The sequence below is a fragment of the Balaenoptera physalus genome (assembly GCF_965194825.1).
Source record: "Balaenoptera physalus genome assembly, chromosome: 8".
NCBI classification, from domain to species: Eukaryota; Metazoa; Chordata; class Mammalia; order Artiodactyla; family Balaenopteridae; genus Balaenoptera; species Balaenoptera physalus.
In genome coordinates this window covers 21,092,511-21,110,231 of record NC_138887.1, presented here as the reverse complement: position 1 = coordinate 21,110,231, position 17,721 = coordinate 21,092,511, and the positions used below count along the sequence as shown (strand labels likewise).

The 17,721-nt window shown below is 41.3% G+C and overlaps 1 protein-coding gene across 7 annotated transcripts in view; it reads left to right on the top strand.

Moving 5' to 3' along the window:
* MAGI2 (membrane associated guanylate kinase, WW and PDZ domain containing 2) overlaps positions 1-17,721 on the top strand; it is a 1,336,469-nt gene that overhangs the window by 1,194,116 nt on the left and 124,632 nt on the right. For all 7 annotated transcript variants that reach the window (XM_082473412.1, XM_082473411.1, XM_082473409.1 and 4 more), the window contains one exon: positions 4,299-4,538. In XM_082473412.1, the coding sequence (XP_082329538.1) occupies positions 4,299-4,538 (240 nt within the window). The remainder of the gene's footprint in view (positions 1-4,298; positions 4,539-17,721) is intronic.

The window sequence follows — 17,721 nt, the reverse complement described above, 5'->3', positions numbered from 1 at the left end:
TAAGGGTTCTTGTTATCAACATTATTATGCTTTCTTAAGCAAATGCAGTGGGAGGTGCAAGCCTGGCTTATGATGAGATGATTCAAAGCTGAGGAGAAATGAGTAATCAGATTGTGAAGAGACAGAAGATGAATGAGAAGACAGACAGTGTCACCACCTTCTTGCGCAAAGGAGTAATGCAATGGAAAAAGAGGTGGGCAGAAGGGAGGTCAGCCTTATGCTTGCCTCCGCTCGTACAAATGTCCTGCCTCACCTCAGAAGACACTGGGCACTGGTTTTCTAGTTGATGCTGAAGAGAAGAAAAAAAAAAGCATTAATTATGAGAGATACAGACTGGTTAGTTACACTGGGCAAAAATTAAAATAAAAACCTGCTCCAAAGGTTAACATAACAAAAAAAAGTGTACACACTAAAGATAGAAAGGCAAAATTTTCAATTAGGCAATAGCAAACTAGATCCTCAGAAGTGAGAAACTGTGGATGAAAACGTAAAGGATAAAGGATGAAAACATCCAGTAATGTATCCAATTTTGTTTACCAGATAATTTTAGCACAGATCTTGCACCTTAAACTAGTTTTGAAAGGTGTCTTATCCATGCTACCAGCTCCGATATTTAGTAATTTTTTCCCAAGGATAGTAGAAGAGTGGCTTTAATTGTTATGCTGAAAGTATAAATATTTACATGTTTAGTAACTCAACTTTGAGACGTTCAACATAGTGACACATTATTTTGAATACATACTATTCGTCTGAGAGAAGAGTGTCTCTGAGGAATTTCTGAAAGTGTAAATCTAGAATTGATGTGAAAGAAAGTTTTATGACTTAATCAAAACATGTTAGAGTCCATCTTAAAGCTATCAGCATCTTTTTTTTCTAACACCTAATAAGGGAAAGTCTAATTCTTGGCCTGATACTGAGAAAGGGAACGTTTTCTTGGCAGCTGGGTGAAAAGTTTAGCCAGTGTTCCCTGCTCCTGGTTACTATACTTTCTGTCAATTCTAAATACAATCCCTTACTCTTTGTCTATGAGCATGTCACCCATTTAAATAATTTGTCTGCCTTGATGAGCATAAGGCAGGAGTGCAGAAACTCAAATGCCTGCAGGAAGGCCAGCCCCTAACATGGGCAGGACCCCAGCCTGCCAGGCACCACAGGGGTGCACTACGCCCGCGGACACTCCAGTGCACGTGTCCAAGCTCTACCACACACATACCCCATTGCCTCAGCCGTGCTTCAAGACAAGATTTGCACATCCTTCCAGGGGACAGTCCTGTGAAGAGAGGCCCACACACAACCTGGAAGCAGGCAAGGTCTGTTTGGTTACATGAAGCCCTGGTACCCAGTCCGTGATCTTGAAGGGAAACAAGGGCTCCAGTTGAACAAGTCCTTTTGGCCCTGCGTGCTCCTCACTCCACGGGTAAATGAGTAAATCAGGAATTTGCAAGAGACACTGGGGAGTAGTTGAGACTTGCACATTGCATACTCAGTCAAGGGAGCAGCAATTGCCCAACTCTAGTTGATTATTACCAAATATTTCAAGAGAAACTAGAAATCCAGCTTTCTGTAAAATCACCCTATTTAAAAACATTGGCAATTAATTTTAACAATTATTAAACAAAGTCTAGACCGGCATTGGGCAGGAATAATAAATGGGTCTGCAGACCAGGAGCAGCTCCTGGCCAGCAGTTGACTGTTCTAGTCAAAATCATCTCACCTGGAGGACATTATCAGTGACTCCTGCCTTCCCAAACGGAGACCCTCTCCCAGTCAGCACAGTGATGATTTCCAGTATGACTGGTGAGGACAAAACAGAAGCTAAACCTAAAAATTAATTATTTGACTTGAATAGATACTAAGTGAATGAATTCTGTACACCCATTTGTGTGTGAGCCGGAGGATGAGTCAGGGATGCTGGGAGTTAGTGTGTTTTAAAAAAAAATAAAGAAGAAGAAAAATTGCATGTGGTATTTAGTCACTTTCTGATATTTTACTGTATTATTCTAAAACAACATTGTTCATCCCCTATACCAGGAAGTGTTGTTGGAGAGAAGACAGTCTCATTTGGGTCTAGAGCCAGCCAAGTAGAAAAATGAGGTGGAATCAGTTATATCCCTCAAAGTCAATCATTGGAATTCTTCTTAACTCCCTGGTTTTAAATGTGCTCATGGTGTTAAAGATAAAGAACTTTGTTCTAGAGGTTGAAAGAGACATGCAGAAGCAATAGGAAAGTATTCTGTTAATGCATTTGACTCCTTCACTCTCCCAGGGACACTCACATTGACTTAGGCAATGATTTTCTTTCTTTCTCCGTTTGGAACCTGCGGCACAGCCACTCCAAGCCACTTACTGCAAAGACAGATAATTTTTCTTTGTTGCTGCTTTACTGACAACCGCAGCTCTCAACCCCCTAAAATATGACAGCCAGAAAATGAGATTTGTCACTGCCTATGACATTTAGTTACTGATTTGGTCCAATAACTCAGGGAGATTTTCAATTTAATGTTGCAACATAATAATTGTTTGTTTTTCTTCTTCCTGACTATCTCTAATCACTTTATTTCCAACTTATACAAGGACTGATAAAGTTTATGTGCTTCACCAAGACAATAACAGCTTGTCTTTGGATGATGTTTTCTAGTGGAGAGGGTTCATTTTACAGGTAGTTTGAAATTCTGGTGGAAAAGAGGGAAAAGCATTGACATTGACATTTTGCTCTTTTATCACCTCAGTACATTTCTTACATATGCAAACATCCATTTGTTTTCTTTTATTAAAACCGGATTGATTAAATATTACAGAAAAATTCAAATTTATCAAACGGTAATAAGCAGTAGCCTGGGTCTTATTCATTCTGTAATCACAGACAAGAAATGAGTACATTTTTGTAAAGACCGTTTTTAAATCTGAGTGTCTGATTAAATGCAGCTCCATTTTCTTTAGGTATCAGTGTCACAAAACATCTCTTATAGTCAGTGTTCTTGTTCCCTGATTTTTGAACTGACTTTGATTTTTGAAATGAAATGATTTTTCATTTCAGATTGGAATTGCATCTTACATTAAAAGCCTTCGTTGGAACTTTGGCTAATTATTTTTAACTTGCCATATGAGACAACTGCCAGTATTCTAAATAGGAGACCATATCTAAAGACCCAAAAAGGAATCACTAATTATCATTATTTTCTATCTTATTGTTCCTCTGTTCCATAAACATCTTTTGAGTACACTAATCAAGTTGTAAGATGGAGATGAAACGGTCCTATTTCTAATTACAGTATTCTGCGTGCCTGCTTAAGTTTTTTTTTTTTCATCCGAATACCAGAACCTAGGTATTATAGTAAAATGACAAAATTCTTTCTTGGATGATAGATCAACTTTCAGTTTAAAAAGTAGGTTCTCTTGGCTGCCAACTTTCTGTCATTTCTCCCTATAAATATACTTGCTTTCTCATGGAAGTTTTGGCTTGGTTTATCTGGTTGACAATAAAGTATATTTTACAATAATATAGAATGTAAATGAGTAAGGCCTCCAACATCTCCCTTAGAGATTCAAAATTCATCATTCCTCAGCCTGATATCATTGTTAGATTTGATCCTAGAGTGAGCAAACTAAGAAGTATGTTTCCCAGCTACGCAAAGTGAGTGAACACTTCTAAGCTAACAGAATATCACAGAATTAAATAAACCCATGGCTTTTTAGTAAAATTACGGTAGGTCACTTTACATGGACATCCTCTGGGCTATTAACCCAACTACAATCAGCACTTCTCAAAGTGCGGCCTTGAAACCTCATCCAGATTCCTGCGCCCAGTTGTTCCTAGATCTACTGAAAAGACTCCTTAGGTGGGCTCTGATGATGCATGTTTCTTACAAGTTCTTTAAGTGGGTTTTATGCATAGCACAGTTGGAGAGTCTGTCTGTTTTCTGATCTTCTTAGATCAATTATTGTTGTGAAACTAAGAAGCCTGATATTTAAAACTAGGCATTGTCTTGGCGGGTTGCAGTCTCACCAAGAAGAAGTTATAAACAAGTAGCGGCACAGGGGAGGCTGAGGAGGGCTTTTACCTGTGTTTGCTGTGAAGGGTGGAAAGGAGCAAGACCTAGGGGGCTCCATAGCCAGGTTTGTAGCTTTTCAAATACTCTTCACATCCGGGGGGTGGGGGGGTGGGGGGAGGAATGGAGGCCAGTCAACCAGCCTGGTAACAATGCCAGTGTCTAGAATAGTGCCCAGTACACAGGAGGCACTCCTTCATCAAGCCCCTTGCTAAATGACCAGGTGCCTGTGCACGATGTGTGTTCCAGGGGAGCCCTGCCCGGAGAACGGGAGGAGTCCAGGCTCCGTGTCGACCCACCACAGCTCTCCTCGCAGCGACTACGCAACCTACGCCAACACCCACACCAACAGCAGCGCCTCTCCCCCCGAAGGCTTCGCCTCGCACAGCCTGCAGACCAGTGACGTGGTCATTCACCGCAAAGAGAACGAGGGCTTCGGCTTTGTCATCATCAGCTCCCTGAACAGGCCAGAGTCCGGATCCACCATAAGTAAGTGTCTGCTTTGCCTGCGTTTGAACAAGAGGTATTGTTTTTATTGTTCTGGTGGTAGGGATCCTGGACAAGTAGAGCAGAGGACTGCTGTATTCATAAATGTGGAGCCCGAAAGTCGCAGCCTCTGGGCACAAATAAGGCATCCTTAACACTTGCCTAGCCAGATGTTGCCGACTTCGGCTCAGAAAGAATGCAAGACCACGGCTAATGTCCTCCCAAACCCACAGCCCCCATAAAAGCTCTTCATTCATTTTAAACTGGGAAGAAAACAATGCAGCGTGATGTGGGAATTTCGATGTGAGGGGAGAGGTGCCCCTGTTCCGTAGAATGAAACCAGCTGCACAAAGGATCTGAGGGAAAAGCAGTCCAGGCAGAAGGCTTGACGTGGGAAGGTGCTCAGCATTCAAGAAATATCCAGAAAATGTATGGTTTCACGTATACATGGAATCTGAAAAACAAGGCAAATAAACACACTAACGGACCAAACAGAAACAGACTCCTAGATACAGAGAACAAACTAGTGGTGGCCAGAGGGGAGAAGTAGATGATTTCACCTTCTGAGGTTCCTCCAAATCTAAGGTTCCAAGAGCCTGTACAACAGGTGACAGTCAGAGGTCGTATTTCTCTTCCAGTCAATCATCTTTGCAGATTCTCAGCTTCCTCAGTGGTTTTCCTTCCAGCAACACTATTCCAGAAGTCACTCATCAGCCAGCAAGCAGTAGGACAGAAGTGATAGGAAAACTTGTTCATTTTTCATGAACAAGTGATTTAGCCCGAAATGTTGTGGATAGAAACGCCATAAGAGAGAGCATTAGGAGAAACAATAATTGAGTCACGCTGTGGTCCTAAACTTCTTATGAATTGTGCTTGTTCCCAGCACATGGCAAGGGGTGCGGGCATCAAACAATGCTCAAGAAATCAAATTGTTGAGAATGAATAAGAACTTTCTATGATAAAGTTAATGTTAGCAAAATACTACCAGGACTAAATGGAGAGAATTGCCCTGTTTAGCTTTAGCTTTGACAAATTCAAGAGTGGAAACTAGAGAAGCGTTAAACTTTGTGAAAGGTGAAAATGTGCAGAAGCTAAATTACGTACATCTGAAAGTACGATTTCATTTATCTTTTTCTTCATGATGAGCTAAAGAAATAAATCCAGTCCTTCAGCATAGAGTAAAGGCAGGATTCTGTCAGTGTGGTGGATTCAGCAAGATTAAAAGGACACAAGATTTTCTTGAATTATATAAATAGTCTTCCAATAATTTACACTTGGGGAAAGTGTTCACAGAGAGCTTTTGTAGCTATTCCAGGCATTCAAATTGTTTATTGGGGCAGGATACCTAAAGGACTGGAATAAAATTAAGTGTACTACCACAATGAAAGTGTTAAGCATGTATTTAAGGTCTCAGCTTTATTTGAAGTGTGACAGCATTATTGCTAAACGTATAGGAGGATGTGTGTGTGTGTGCATGCGTGCATGTGTACATGTGTGCGTGCATGCATGTGTACACGCGTACACTTATTACATAAGGAAGCCACAGAGGATTTGTCTGTTGCAAATAAGATCCATGCGTGGACAGGTTTGGCAAACACCAGGTGTAAATGCTTACAATTAAATGTGGATTTTTCTTCCTACCAAGTGACCATTAGACTGACCGCAAAAGAGTAATTCTAACCATTTTCGAAATGGTATTATTTTACATCACCCTGGAGAGTGGAAATCTATTCTAGAGTTCATGATACTTCCTAGCTTCTTTTTTCACATATTTATTTCTTTTTAATTTAAGAAACTTAAAAAATTTTTTTTATTAGAGTGTACTTGCTTTACAATATTGTGTTAGTTTCTACTGTACGCAAAGGGAGTCAGCCATACGTATACATATATCCCCTCCTTTTTGGATTTCCTTCCTATTTAGGTCACCACAGAGCACCGAGTAGAGTTCCCTGAGCTACGCAGTGGGTTCTCATTATGGAATGGGTTACCCATTCCATACATAGTATCAATAGTGTATATAAACACAGGCTGTCCCTATGTTCCGGGAAGAGCATGTTTACAGTCTGTCATTTGTACCTAAAAGGTTTCTAGACCTGATGCTACTTCATGCTTAACTTCCGTAATAATTTTCAACTCTTAATTCTGAAGAGAAAGGCTAAGTGCCATCTCCTTGTACCACACATCCGCTGTCAGAGTATCAAGGCTCCTTGGGCTCTGTGAGCCTAGGAGAGCACGATACTATTCTGATATTCAAGAGTCACAATCATTTCCGGGGCTGGTGTCATTTTTCTCTTCGTGTCTTATCTGGGCCCAAGGATCTTGAACACATTCGTGGTTTATTTTTCAGGCTACTGAGATCCTCTCCTTAGCGGACAGAGCGCTGTTTTTTATGCCTTTGATAGGGGCACCATCACATCTAGGCGAGGGAGTGGCGTGGCTACCATCCCAGGTGCTCTAATCGTACTGCCTGGATTGGAAACCTGGCTCCGTCATTGACTCGCTCTGTGACCTCGGGGAAGTTATACAACCTCTTTGGGCCTTAGTTTCCTTGAATGTAAAGAGACGATCATTTGAATACCTGTGTCATCAGGTTGCTGCGAGGGTTGAATGAATTAGTACCCGAAGTGCTTAGAAGAGCACTGACTCAGAGTGAGCGCTAAGTGTGTGGTCACTGCTGTCTAGACCACCTTGCCTGCGAGGAATTATCACTGCGTTCCGTCAGCTCGCTTTTCTCGGAGGGCACAGGGTTCACGCTGCTGTCGGTTCAGTCAGCCATTAGTCAGAGCCCGCCACTCTCCCAGAGCAGCTAAATCCGGGCAGCAGATGAGCGTCTCTGGGGGCCAGCTCCCCCTCCCCCCGTGCTGACCTTCTGGGCGCACAGTGTCCCCCACCCCCTGGGCCAGGGCTGGGGGCAGTGAGAGCAGCAGCGGTGGCAGCTCCCAGCAGAGTGGGCCTTTGCTGAGGCTTCAGGCTGGAAGTCTCCCCAGAAATCACTAACCAACAAACTAGAAGAGTCAGGGCAAACATCAAAATTCAGACTCAAAGCTGTGCCTTTTAGGATATCCTGCAAACTTTATGTCTCTGTTGAATAGATCAGAGAAAAGAGGCGAGATGGAGAACCCAATGTAAACTTCCCCACCTTGCAGACAGAGAAGGAGGGCCCTTCCACAGCTTGTTCAACCCAGGCAGCAACTTTGCCAAGAAGGCCAGATGTTTAACCAGTTGGGAACTTGGAAAAGTAGAGTTCCTGGCTTATTTGTTGCCTGGAGTTTAGTAGGGCTCTTTATCAAAGCCTCACATATTTTTTTCACAATATTATTTCCCCAAAAAATAAAAAAGAACTTTTTTATACTATTAATGTAATTAGGGAGCATATTACTTCCTTCCAAAGCCAGGAGGCCAACTATTGTTTGGGAGTAGACAGATCTTAGAAGCCTTGTATATGAGGTGCAGAAATACCTTTCTTGATTTAAATTGAGAACAGGTAAGCTTCCTGAGCATTTTTGTCCCATTATCCAAAATATTAAGCTTTTTTTTTTTCAGACCTTAAAATTGGACTCAAGGGAAAACAAAATGGTTTGCAAACCAGAGCCTCGGATAAGAGTGAACCGTAACAGGCAATTGCACTTAAAATTCTTTAAAGGATTCAAAAAATTTTATATAGAAAGATGTTCATTGCCATGTTATTGATAAACATTGAAAGTTGGAAATAATGTTAGAAGTTTCTCCAAAACTGGAAACGTTGGTATATTTGGGAAGTTCAAGGCATTTGCTGCCATTGACTGACTGCTGTCATACTTACTGAGGTTTTGTACCCAGGATAAAGAAGGTAGCCTTCGGAGTCAGAATGGATCAGACGCTCGCTCTATAAAAATGCCCCAGTGGCCATGTGCAGTGGGGTTGACAGGTCAGTCTTTGGGCCTCCCCAGCTGAAGGTCTGAGTCCGACATCCAGGTTTTATTACAGAGCTATAACTGTCATCACAGGTGCTTCCTGCTCTGCCCCCAAAACCTGCTTTCCCACCAGAGGTTCCCAAGAAGGGCTTTGACACAAGTGATGAAATGAAAGTGACACTGATTCTCCCGCTCTTGTAACATCTGTGAGGAAGGTTATGATGAAATGTATGGGGTAGACGTGCATGGGGAGCTTGGACAGTGGTGTTGGAGGCTGGCAGCCTGTTGAGGGGATTCATCAATTTAGGTGCAGGCCCATCACAAACTGGGAGGTAGAACATACTCCAAACAGCAGCCGTAGTAGCAGTCCAAGCAGCACCAGTAGAGGAACAGTCATTTCAACCCTTCCTTCCTTTTTTCATACTGTCCTAACGGCATCGAGTCTGTTTGCCTTGTCTGTATTGCAAACGACTCACTGGTCAGCACGCTGCTGGCTCTTAATCTTTCACCTGTGTACCAGGGCTGAAAATCTTTGTTTCTTTGTGTGCACTTTCTCTGGCACAGGTGGGAGTACAGACTAGGTCACTGGTGACTTTCCCTAACACCCACTGCAATCTGACATTCTAGGAAGACGTTAGTTAGTTACCTTTGGTAAAATGCCCTGACGACTCTCAAAGTCCTTAATGATGTCCATAGGCCCTGGTGTTGAAAAGTTATTCTAGAGATTCAGAAGCTTATCTAGCAGGTCTTTTATGACATTTGAAGTATAATTCCCTAATAAGTATGAAATAAAACTGAACAATCAGTAAAGCAAGTTAAGATTTTTTCCACCAAAACTCACCCCACCAACTATGCAGCCACTGAATAGCTGTTTGAATTTAGGAAAGGTACAAATTAAAATCGAAAGCCAAGACTTCTACAGTTTTGCCCTAATACAAGGAGATTTAAACTAAATGAAAAGTGCATTGGACAGCACGTCTGAGCCTGTCTCTAGCTTATCCACTAACTATCGTGTCCCTTGAGCTAGTCACTTGGTCTTCCTGTACCCCTTCCTCATCTAAACTATAAGGAAAGATGGTCTTAATAGCCTTTTCCAGCTCTAGATTATATTATGCCATGAATCAGCATGGAAATAAGGTATTATGTTAGTTTCGTCTGTGTGTGAAAAACCTTAAGTAAGTCAGAGGCCTGGATTATATTTTTCATTGCCTTAAGTTATCATTTTAGACTTTCATTTTTTATTATGTTTTTAAGGTGTTCCTAACACTTTCAGTTCTTTTGTTCATCTTATCCTTTGTCAAGAAACGATCTGAAACAAGCACTTAAATACACTAAACCAGCTCCCCTTTTAAGGCATTTTAAGGCAGTGTTTCCCTCCTCCTTTCGCTTACAAAGTGATAGCATTTGTATATCGCACTGAGATAAAATGAATGAGGCTGATAGAGGCAAAAGGCAACCTCCCCAGGGGCTCTACCCCTAACCTCAGTTGACCTCCTTGGGAAGCAATGGCTGTCTTGGCACACCTGTAACCTTTAGCGGTACACTCCTTTTAATGGCCCATAGTTAAAAAGATTTGCCCTAAAGTGAAGCCTCTGAACTTCAGCAACCAGTAAGTGTCCCATCTTACATGTTATTGCTTTGGGTTATGGCAATGAAGTTTCTTCAGAACTCCGTACTGAGGTTTGTTCATTGATCACCTTAAAAACACAGGCAGCTGGTGCAACTGGTGCTGCCACTGGGACCTTGACTTTCTGTAAATCATTGTTAACTTTGACCTATTAATGCTGCATCCCCAAAAGTCATTGCTGGAAAGTTTCTGAAGTTATACCCGTGCTGGAACCTGGGAATTAGAAAGCGAGTGCCGTTGGTTTCGCTGTTTGTCATTGGTTTGCAAAAGCAAGTTTCCTTTCAGAGTTCTTAGACAGCTTTGCAACCTGCGATATTCCCATAATCCTTAAATGAATCTCTGCTTTGAATTCCTTTAACAACATAGTGCTTTTGCTCTGAGTTTTATGCTGAGAGTACTTCACTCAGGAGGCATGATGGTGTCACCCATGCTGTTAACGTGAGTGCTTTTAGAACAGGAGAAATACGGTGGGGCAGGGGACACTATATAAAATGCCAGTTTTCCTCCAAATATCCGGCTTCTAAGTATAACTCATGAAACCATAAGATAAGCAAATGTCTTCATAATCTCTTAGCAAATCTACATACACAAAAAAGATAAGATTGTGTTCAGTCTGCACTGATGTGCATATGGTTTAAATCAAATCAATCTTTTCACATTTATTAGTGTGACAGTTTCTGCTTCAGGAGGTGGCCAGGGGCTAGGGTACGAGTGGAGTTTCTAATGACGCAAAGTTCATCAAGAAAGGCGGCACTTTCTATGTGTAATCCAATCTTCTCATAGTGAATCCTTGATCATAACACCCCTGATAAAAATATCTACAGGGTAAAGTTCAAAGACACCTCTCTTACATCCAAGACCCTCGGTGGTATAAACACAGCCACTTTTTACCAGCAGGTTCTCACAGTTCCCTTCCATCAAAGCTGGTGTAGTTACCCCTGAAAGACAGCTTTTACTTTCCTGCCCCAGTGTCCATGTTTTGGCAGCTGCCACTTGAAATACCTTCTTTTATCCACTAGTAAATGTTATCAAGCTTTCTCCCAGGCACTGTGCTAAGAATCTTCCATTGTGTTTAATTTTCACAGCAACCCTAGGGGGTAGAGACTATTGCCCAAACAGTAAGCATCTCTCACAAGTGGCTCAAAAATCTCTTAACTTCTGAATAAGAGTTTGCCTGACCCCTCACCCTTCTTTCTTAAGTGTTTTCTCCAGTTCTTATATGAAATTCTTTATTTATTTTTTATTTTTTTGTCTGTAAACCCCTTGATTGTTGACTGCTCTGTTATTTCCTTTCTCCTATCATGTCTTGTTACTATCATTGTCATTTTACTTTTATAGGTTTATGTTTTGCTACCCCTAAATAAATTGTAAGTTCCTTAAGGGCAAGAAATTATGACGTTTCTTTGAATCCCTCACAGTTCCCGGTAGCATACTTTTTTAAGGATTTGGCACATAATTTATGTTGGTGGGATGGGATTAGATCGTCATATAATGATCAGCACTGTCCTCGTGAAAGTAGAAGTGTGAATGTTCTCTGGTCTCACTTCCTATACACCTAAGCCTAGCTGTTCCATCCCTTAGAGGCAGCAAGACATATCTCTGTGAATGAGCAAAGAACTCAGGGGAGGAAATGTTTGCAAGCTGGTCCTCGCGCAGCATGAGAAATTGCACTTTAAGAAAGTGGAACTGTAACACAATGTCCCAGAATACAGATTTCGCATCAGTTGTTCTCAGCCTGAGTAAATGATTCTGTACCAGCTCAGGGCCTGGTGAAGTCTCAGATGAGAGAGGCCTCTAAGAAATCAGGCCCCAGCGAGCCATCTCGGTGCCTCTGGGAAGCCCTCTAGTCATGAGCAGCTGGGTTGCAAAACCCTTGTCCTCCGAAGGGCCAGGCTGCCGGCCTCAGTATGCCCTCCGACGCACCTCATCCTGGAATGGCCATCCATCTGTATGAACACCACCTCAGCGATAATCATATCATCCTAAGCAGGAAGGTTTGGATGGCAGCCCAAGCTCCTTAGACAAAAAGGGTGGCTTCAAATTATTTATTCATTTCACAATCCTCATTAACAAAGTAACCCCTATCTGTTCCCAGTGAACAACTTCTAATTCACACTTCTTCTTTATAGGATCGTACCCAGCTAAAACCAGATGACTAGGACCTATTGATTAAATTCCATTTTTATTTCAGTCCTGAGCACAACTAGGTTTGTTCCCAAATTAAAACCTGGCTGCCTAGGTCTTACCAGTAAGCAGACAGGCAGACAACAACAAAAAAAAGGTTTTGCATAAACTCTGAGTACTCTGATATCCGAACATCCATGCATCTATTAACTAAAAGGGAAAGATGGATGTAAGCATTTTACTCTCTTAGCACCAACAAATTTAAAGATCATTAACTTGTAAAAAACAAGTCCACACAGACACACCATCATTCTTATTTATTCTCAAGAAGAAGAGCAATGCAGCCTATCAAAAAAATCTGTGAGTGCTTACTGTGTATTTTTTTTTTTTTTTTTAATTCTAGACCATCTTTTGTATTTGAATGGAGCTCGTAAATCATAAGCTTTCCCCACTGGGAATCATTTTTCAGGAGGGTTTTATTATTATGTTCAAAGACTCTCCAGGCAGCAGCAGAAGGTAGATGTGCGGATGCCTTCTTAGCTCCAACTATTCGGTTGTCTTAAAGCTCGTTGGTTGGTGATCAGTAGCTGTTTCCTCTGGGCTTATGTCCTGCAGCCCCTTGTTATTCACTAGATAGTACAGGGAGATCGCAGCTGCAAAAAGAGCCCAGACTTTGTGTACATGGTCCCCCTCCACCAGTGGAAAATGCCCATCACCCTCCCATGGGGTTCAAACAAATCCTGAGCCTGAAGTTCACTTTTGCAAAAGACACATTTTCTTTACAGTCTATTCAGGGCCTCATGTTGGATTAAATTGTCTGTGATTTTATTTTTCTTCTTTTCTCCAACAATCAACCACGTAAGAAAAGCTGATTCCACATAGACATCTATTTTAAAAGCATGTCGTTAAGTGAACACAGTAGTGTTATTTATCACCATTTTCCAGCTATGTTGAAAGAGTGCTGTGAGGGAATATTTTTCCCACTTGGACTGGGATAAATAGCATTTCTTTTTGTACCCCAGCTTTCACCAAGGACTCAGGGAGTACCTCTACCCAACTCCTTCCTGCCAGACCAAATCCCGGTAAAAAGCTCTCTTTGTTTACTTGACCGCCAATAATTTTGAAATTTAAGCTGGATTTTTTTTCCCAAACAAACCACTGCCAGTCTTTGGTTAGAATTATTTCTAAAGATTAATCAGTCAGCCTCCTCTGGGTTAGGATCACTAGGCATTCCTAACATGTATACTGTGCCAAAGCAAATTAATTAATAGTGGGGCCTGCTACTGGCATATTCATTTTCCAGTCTGATCTCTTCCAGATCTTATTTCTCTAAGCCAGGCAATGGTTTGCTCCACAGACATGCCCAGATGTTGGGCACCTGATGAACCCATCTGCTTTCTCAAGGGTGAGGTGCCCAAAGCCTTCTGTTCAGAGACTGTTCATAATATAGATGTATATTTATGGATTCATCATAGAGGAGGGTCTTCCAGTAAGCAAGGGTACATAGTTTAAAAGGTGTCCTGGCAGAGAACAGTTGAGATAGCATGAGATAGAAGAATATTTCCACTTAGAAGTCTTCATTCAAATGTCTTTCAGACTTGCTAGATGAACAGCAAGATGAAAAATAGCTTACTTTCCTGTAGGCATTTGGCAAAATTCAAATACAATAAAACCTTTATTGTATTGGTTGCCAAGTGTCTTAGTCTGTTCAGGCTTCTGTAAGAGCCACCAGATTGGTGGTTTGTAAACACCAGTTTACAGAAGTTTATTTCTCACAGTTTTGGAGGCTGGGAAGTCCAAGATCAAGGCGCTGACAGATTCAGTGCCGGGTGAGGGCCAGCTTCATAGACGGCCCGTCTTCTCACTGTGCCCTCACCCCTCATGTGGTGGAAGGGACAAGGGATATCGGTGGGGTTCCTTTCATAAGGGCACTAATCCCATTCATGAGGACTGCACTTTCATGACCTAATGCCCTCCCAAGGCCCCACCTCCAAATAACCTTCACTCTGAGGATTAGGTTTCAACATATGAATTTGGAGAGGACACAGACGTCCAGTTGATAGCATCAAGTTAGCCACTGATAATGATGGTCCCTGGGGCTAAGTGGCTAAGAGAAGGCTGGCAGGCGTGGCTTTCAGCTCCAATCAGTGTGCATGCTCACAAGCTTTCAAGTAGGCCTCCCGATACCTAAGTTCATATCCTAGCAGAGTCTATACACAACTATATCTTTCATTCTTGAGAGACTAAAACAAGCTATTACCCAAACATGCTTTCCAGATAAACAACTCGAATATATCAGGCCCGCCCGACCGCCACCGCCAAGGCTTAGTAGAGGTTCTAGATTAACACTGTGCAGAAGAACTTTCTGCAATGATGGTGATGTTCTGTTCTGCACTAAACAGGACTGGAGCCACTAACCATGTGTGGTTACGGAGCACTGGAAACGAGGCTAATGCGGCTGAGGAACTAGATTTTTAATTGTCTTTCATTTCAGTTAATCTAAATAGCCGTGTGTGGCTAGTAGCTACCACGTTGGACTGGACAGCTCTGGAGCATTGCAGTGGCCTTTAAGTGCCCTCCCTGCCTCAAGGCTTCTTCCCACCCTCGTTCCCTTCAGTCACCCTTCACACCGCCACCAATGGTACTCTTTCTAAAACAACAAGTCTGATGATATTGCATCCTGCCTAATCCGTTAGTGACTTCTTACTTGGCCTCCAAATGAATTCCAAGCCCCCTGCCACAGCCAGTAAGGCTTTTCATGATCTGTCCCTGACACCTGCATCCCAGGCCTCACTGTTTATGCTCATTGCACCCCTGCACCCACAATGCAGACCCACAGATCTGTGCCTTTGTGAGTCACATCCCCTGTGACTGCAATGCCTTCCCCATCCTTGCCCACCTGGAAGAGTCCTGTTCACCTTTTAAATGCAGACGAGGCAGCGTTTCCTCCTCCTCCTCCGCTCTCCCCTCCCACCTCCTTTCTCCTGCCTACTCGACATTAGTTCTTTTAACTTCTCTCTATTTATTTCCACCCCAAACCTTTTCTTTATCTCTCCCTGATTTTTTACTTTTCTCCCATTTTTAAGGTTTAATTATCGATAGTAAATGTTACCCTTTGTAGTCTATAGTCTGTGAGTTTTGACAAATGTGTTTGCTTTTGTAACTACTACCACAAGGAGGTCAGGCCCTCTGCCCACTCTCCGCCCAGGCAGCCATGGATTTGTTCTCTGTTCTGCAGTTTTGCCTTTTCCCATATAAGTAGAATCACACAGTATCTAGCCACTTAGCGTAATGCATTTCAGATTCATCCAGGTTGCTTCATGTGTCCGTATTGGTTCCTTTTAAATTGCTGAATAGTATTCCATTGTGAGTGTAGCAGAGTCTGCTTATCCATTCCCATTTGAAGGATATTCTGGTTGTTTCCTGTTTGGGGTGATTATGAATAAAGCAGCTATGAACCTCTTCATATAGGTTTTTGTGTGAAAATACGTTTTCATTTCACGTGGGTAAATATCTAGGGGTGGAATTGCTGGCACCACTTTCCAGCATGGCTGTTCCATTTTGTATTTCCCTGGATGAGGGCTCCAGATGATGCACATCCTCACCAGCACTTGTTTCCAGGCTTTGTTGTTGTTGTTTAAATTTTAGCCTTTCCAATAGGTATGTAGTCGTTTCAAGTTACATTTCTTCCCTAAAGACTAATGATATCGAGGATCTTCTCATGTGCTCTTTTGCTGTCCTTATATCTGCTTTTTCACTTTTGGTCTCTTCCCTCTAGAATGTAATTGGTATTTCACTGTGGACAAAGAAACATATTTTGAGGTTCTTCAGCCTTTGTTTTTACATTTCTCATTCATTTCTCACGGTAGAGTAATAAAAATCATTTTATGATGATGATCTCAAGTGAAGTTATTATGAAGACATATGTCTGCTTAGTAAAAATGAAAACACATATAGTAACTATGCTTTAAAGTACAAGGGGTTAGAGAAAATACATGTAACCAGAAATTAGTATGACATTAAAATGTATAATATTTGGGTAAGAAAGATAAGGATAAGAAAGAAAAACTATACGCAGTGATGGTCTCACTTTTCAAATAAGGGAACCCTGACATGATTTATTTGACCACTCAGAGGTCACACTGCAAGTTGTTTTCAAAATTAATATATGACCAAGATCTTCTAGCTCCTGAACACTTTGCTTGAGGGCCTATTCATATTTAGTTTTGTTCAGTCATGCAAAATTACATTATTTCAAGTTAAAACATGATATACCCTGTTAGTGGAACTTTGGCTTCTGTGGGAAACTGAGCAGCCCATAAATATTCATGTAATCTTCTGGATAACATATTGAAAAGGACAGCTGGCTCAGGAGGGATCATTTGCCTGGGTTAGTATCTGATTCTGTTTACATTAAGAAAATATTGCAAGAAGTTATTATCTACCCGAGCGCTTAGGGGAATACAATGAAAAAGCTGATATTGCACCTGATGGCTTTTGACATTTACCTATTGTAACAGGGAGACTGTGTGAAGATAGCCAAGTGACTTTTTACAAACACAATTTCAGAAGCTATAAAAGGAAAAAAGGAGATGGCAGAGATAGAATACACTGCCTCTGTAAAAATGAGAAACATGACTTGTCAGCAACACCTGCTTGTAACTATCAACCATTTCTACTGGGCCTGCTGAGAAATTACTGAAAGCCAAGTACACTGATGGGTGTGAAGTCTCAAAGGCAGTTGAAAGATATAGAGGAAAGAAAGTGTGGTTTCATTGAACATTTTTAACCCAATACCTGGGCTTGATGAAATGTAATTTTATGACATTTTCTGAACTCTTGAAAGAAATCAGTTGTTTTGCAAGAGGGAGGAGATATGGGCATATATGTATATGTATAGCTGATTCACTTTGTTATATGGCAGAAACTAACACACCATTGTAAAGCAATTATATGCCAATAAAGATGTTAAAAAAAAAAAGAAATTAGTTGTCTTTTATATTTTATCTGTAAGAGCTACAGAGATAACAGGGCTTTTAAAGTTTGGGTACATAAATTATTGACAATATTTTTTTTCCAAACAGATTCCAAATCTCTAACTGGTATACCAAAATATTGATTGCAACAACTGACTTAAATTTACAAAAGATATTTTCAATTTCTAATTAGTGATCTCATTAACATGTGTTATCTCTTCCCATTTCTTAGAAACCAATAAAATGGTAGTAAATGAAGAAGAAAGGAATGAGCATAAGTGGGGAAGCTATTTTAAAGACAAAAAAGTTTCAACTCATTTTGTAGGGCAAAGGAAGCCAAAAAGAGAAATGGATAGCCCAGATCTGCTCATTTTTTTTTAGAAACTCAGAGCAGCTCAGAACTTTAAAAACTTGGGGGAGAATGGAACACAACAACCATGACCACCAGACATGAAATTTGTATTTTTAAAACAGAAAAACAAGCAAACAATAATGAAAGAATACTAGAAGAAATGGAACAAAAGAAAGCTTCAACGATTGCTCACTTATATACTGTCACCTACAAA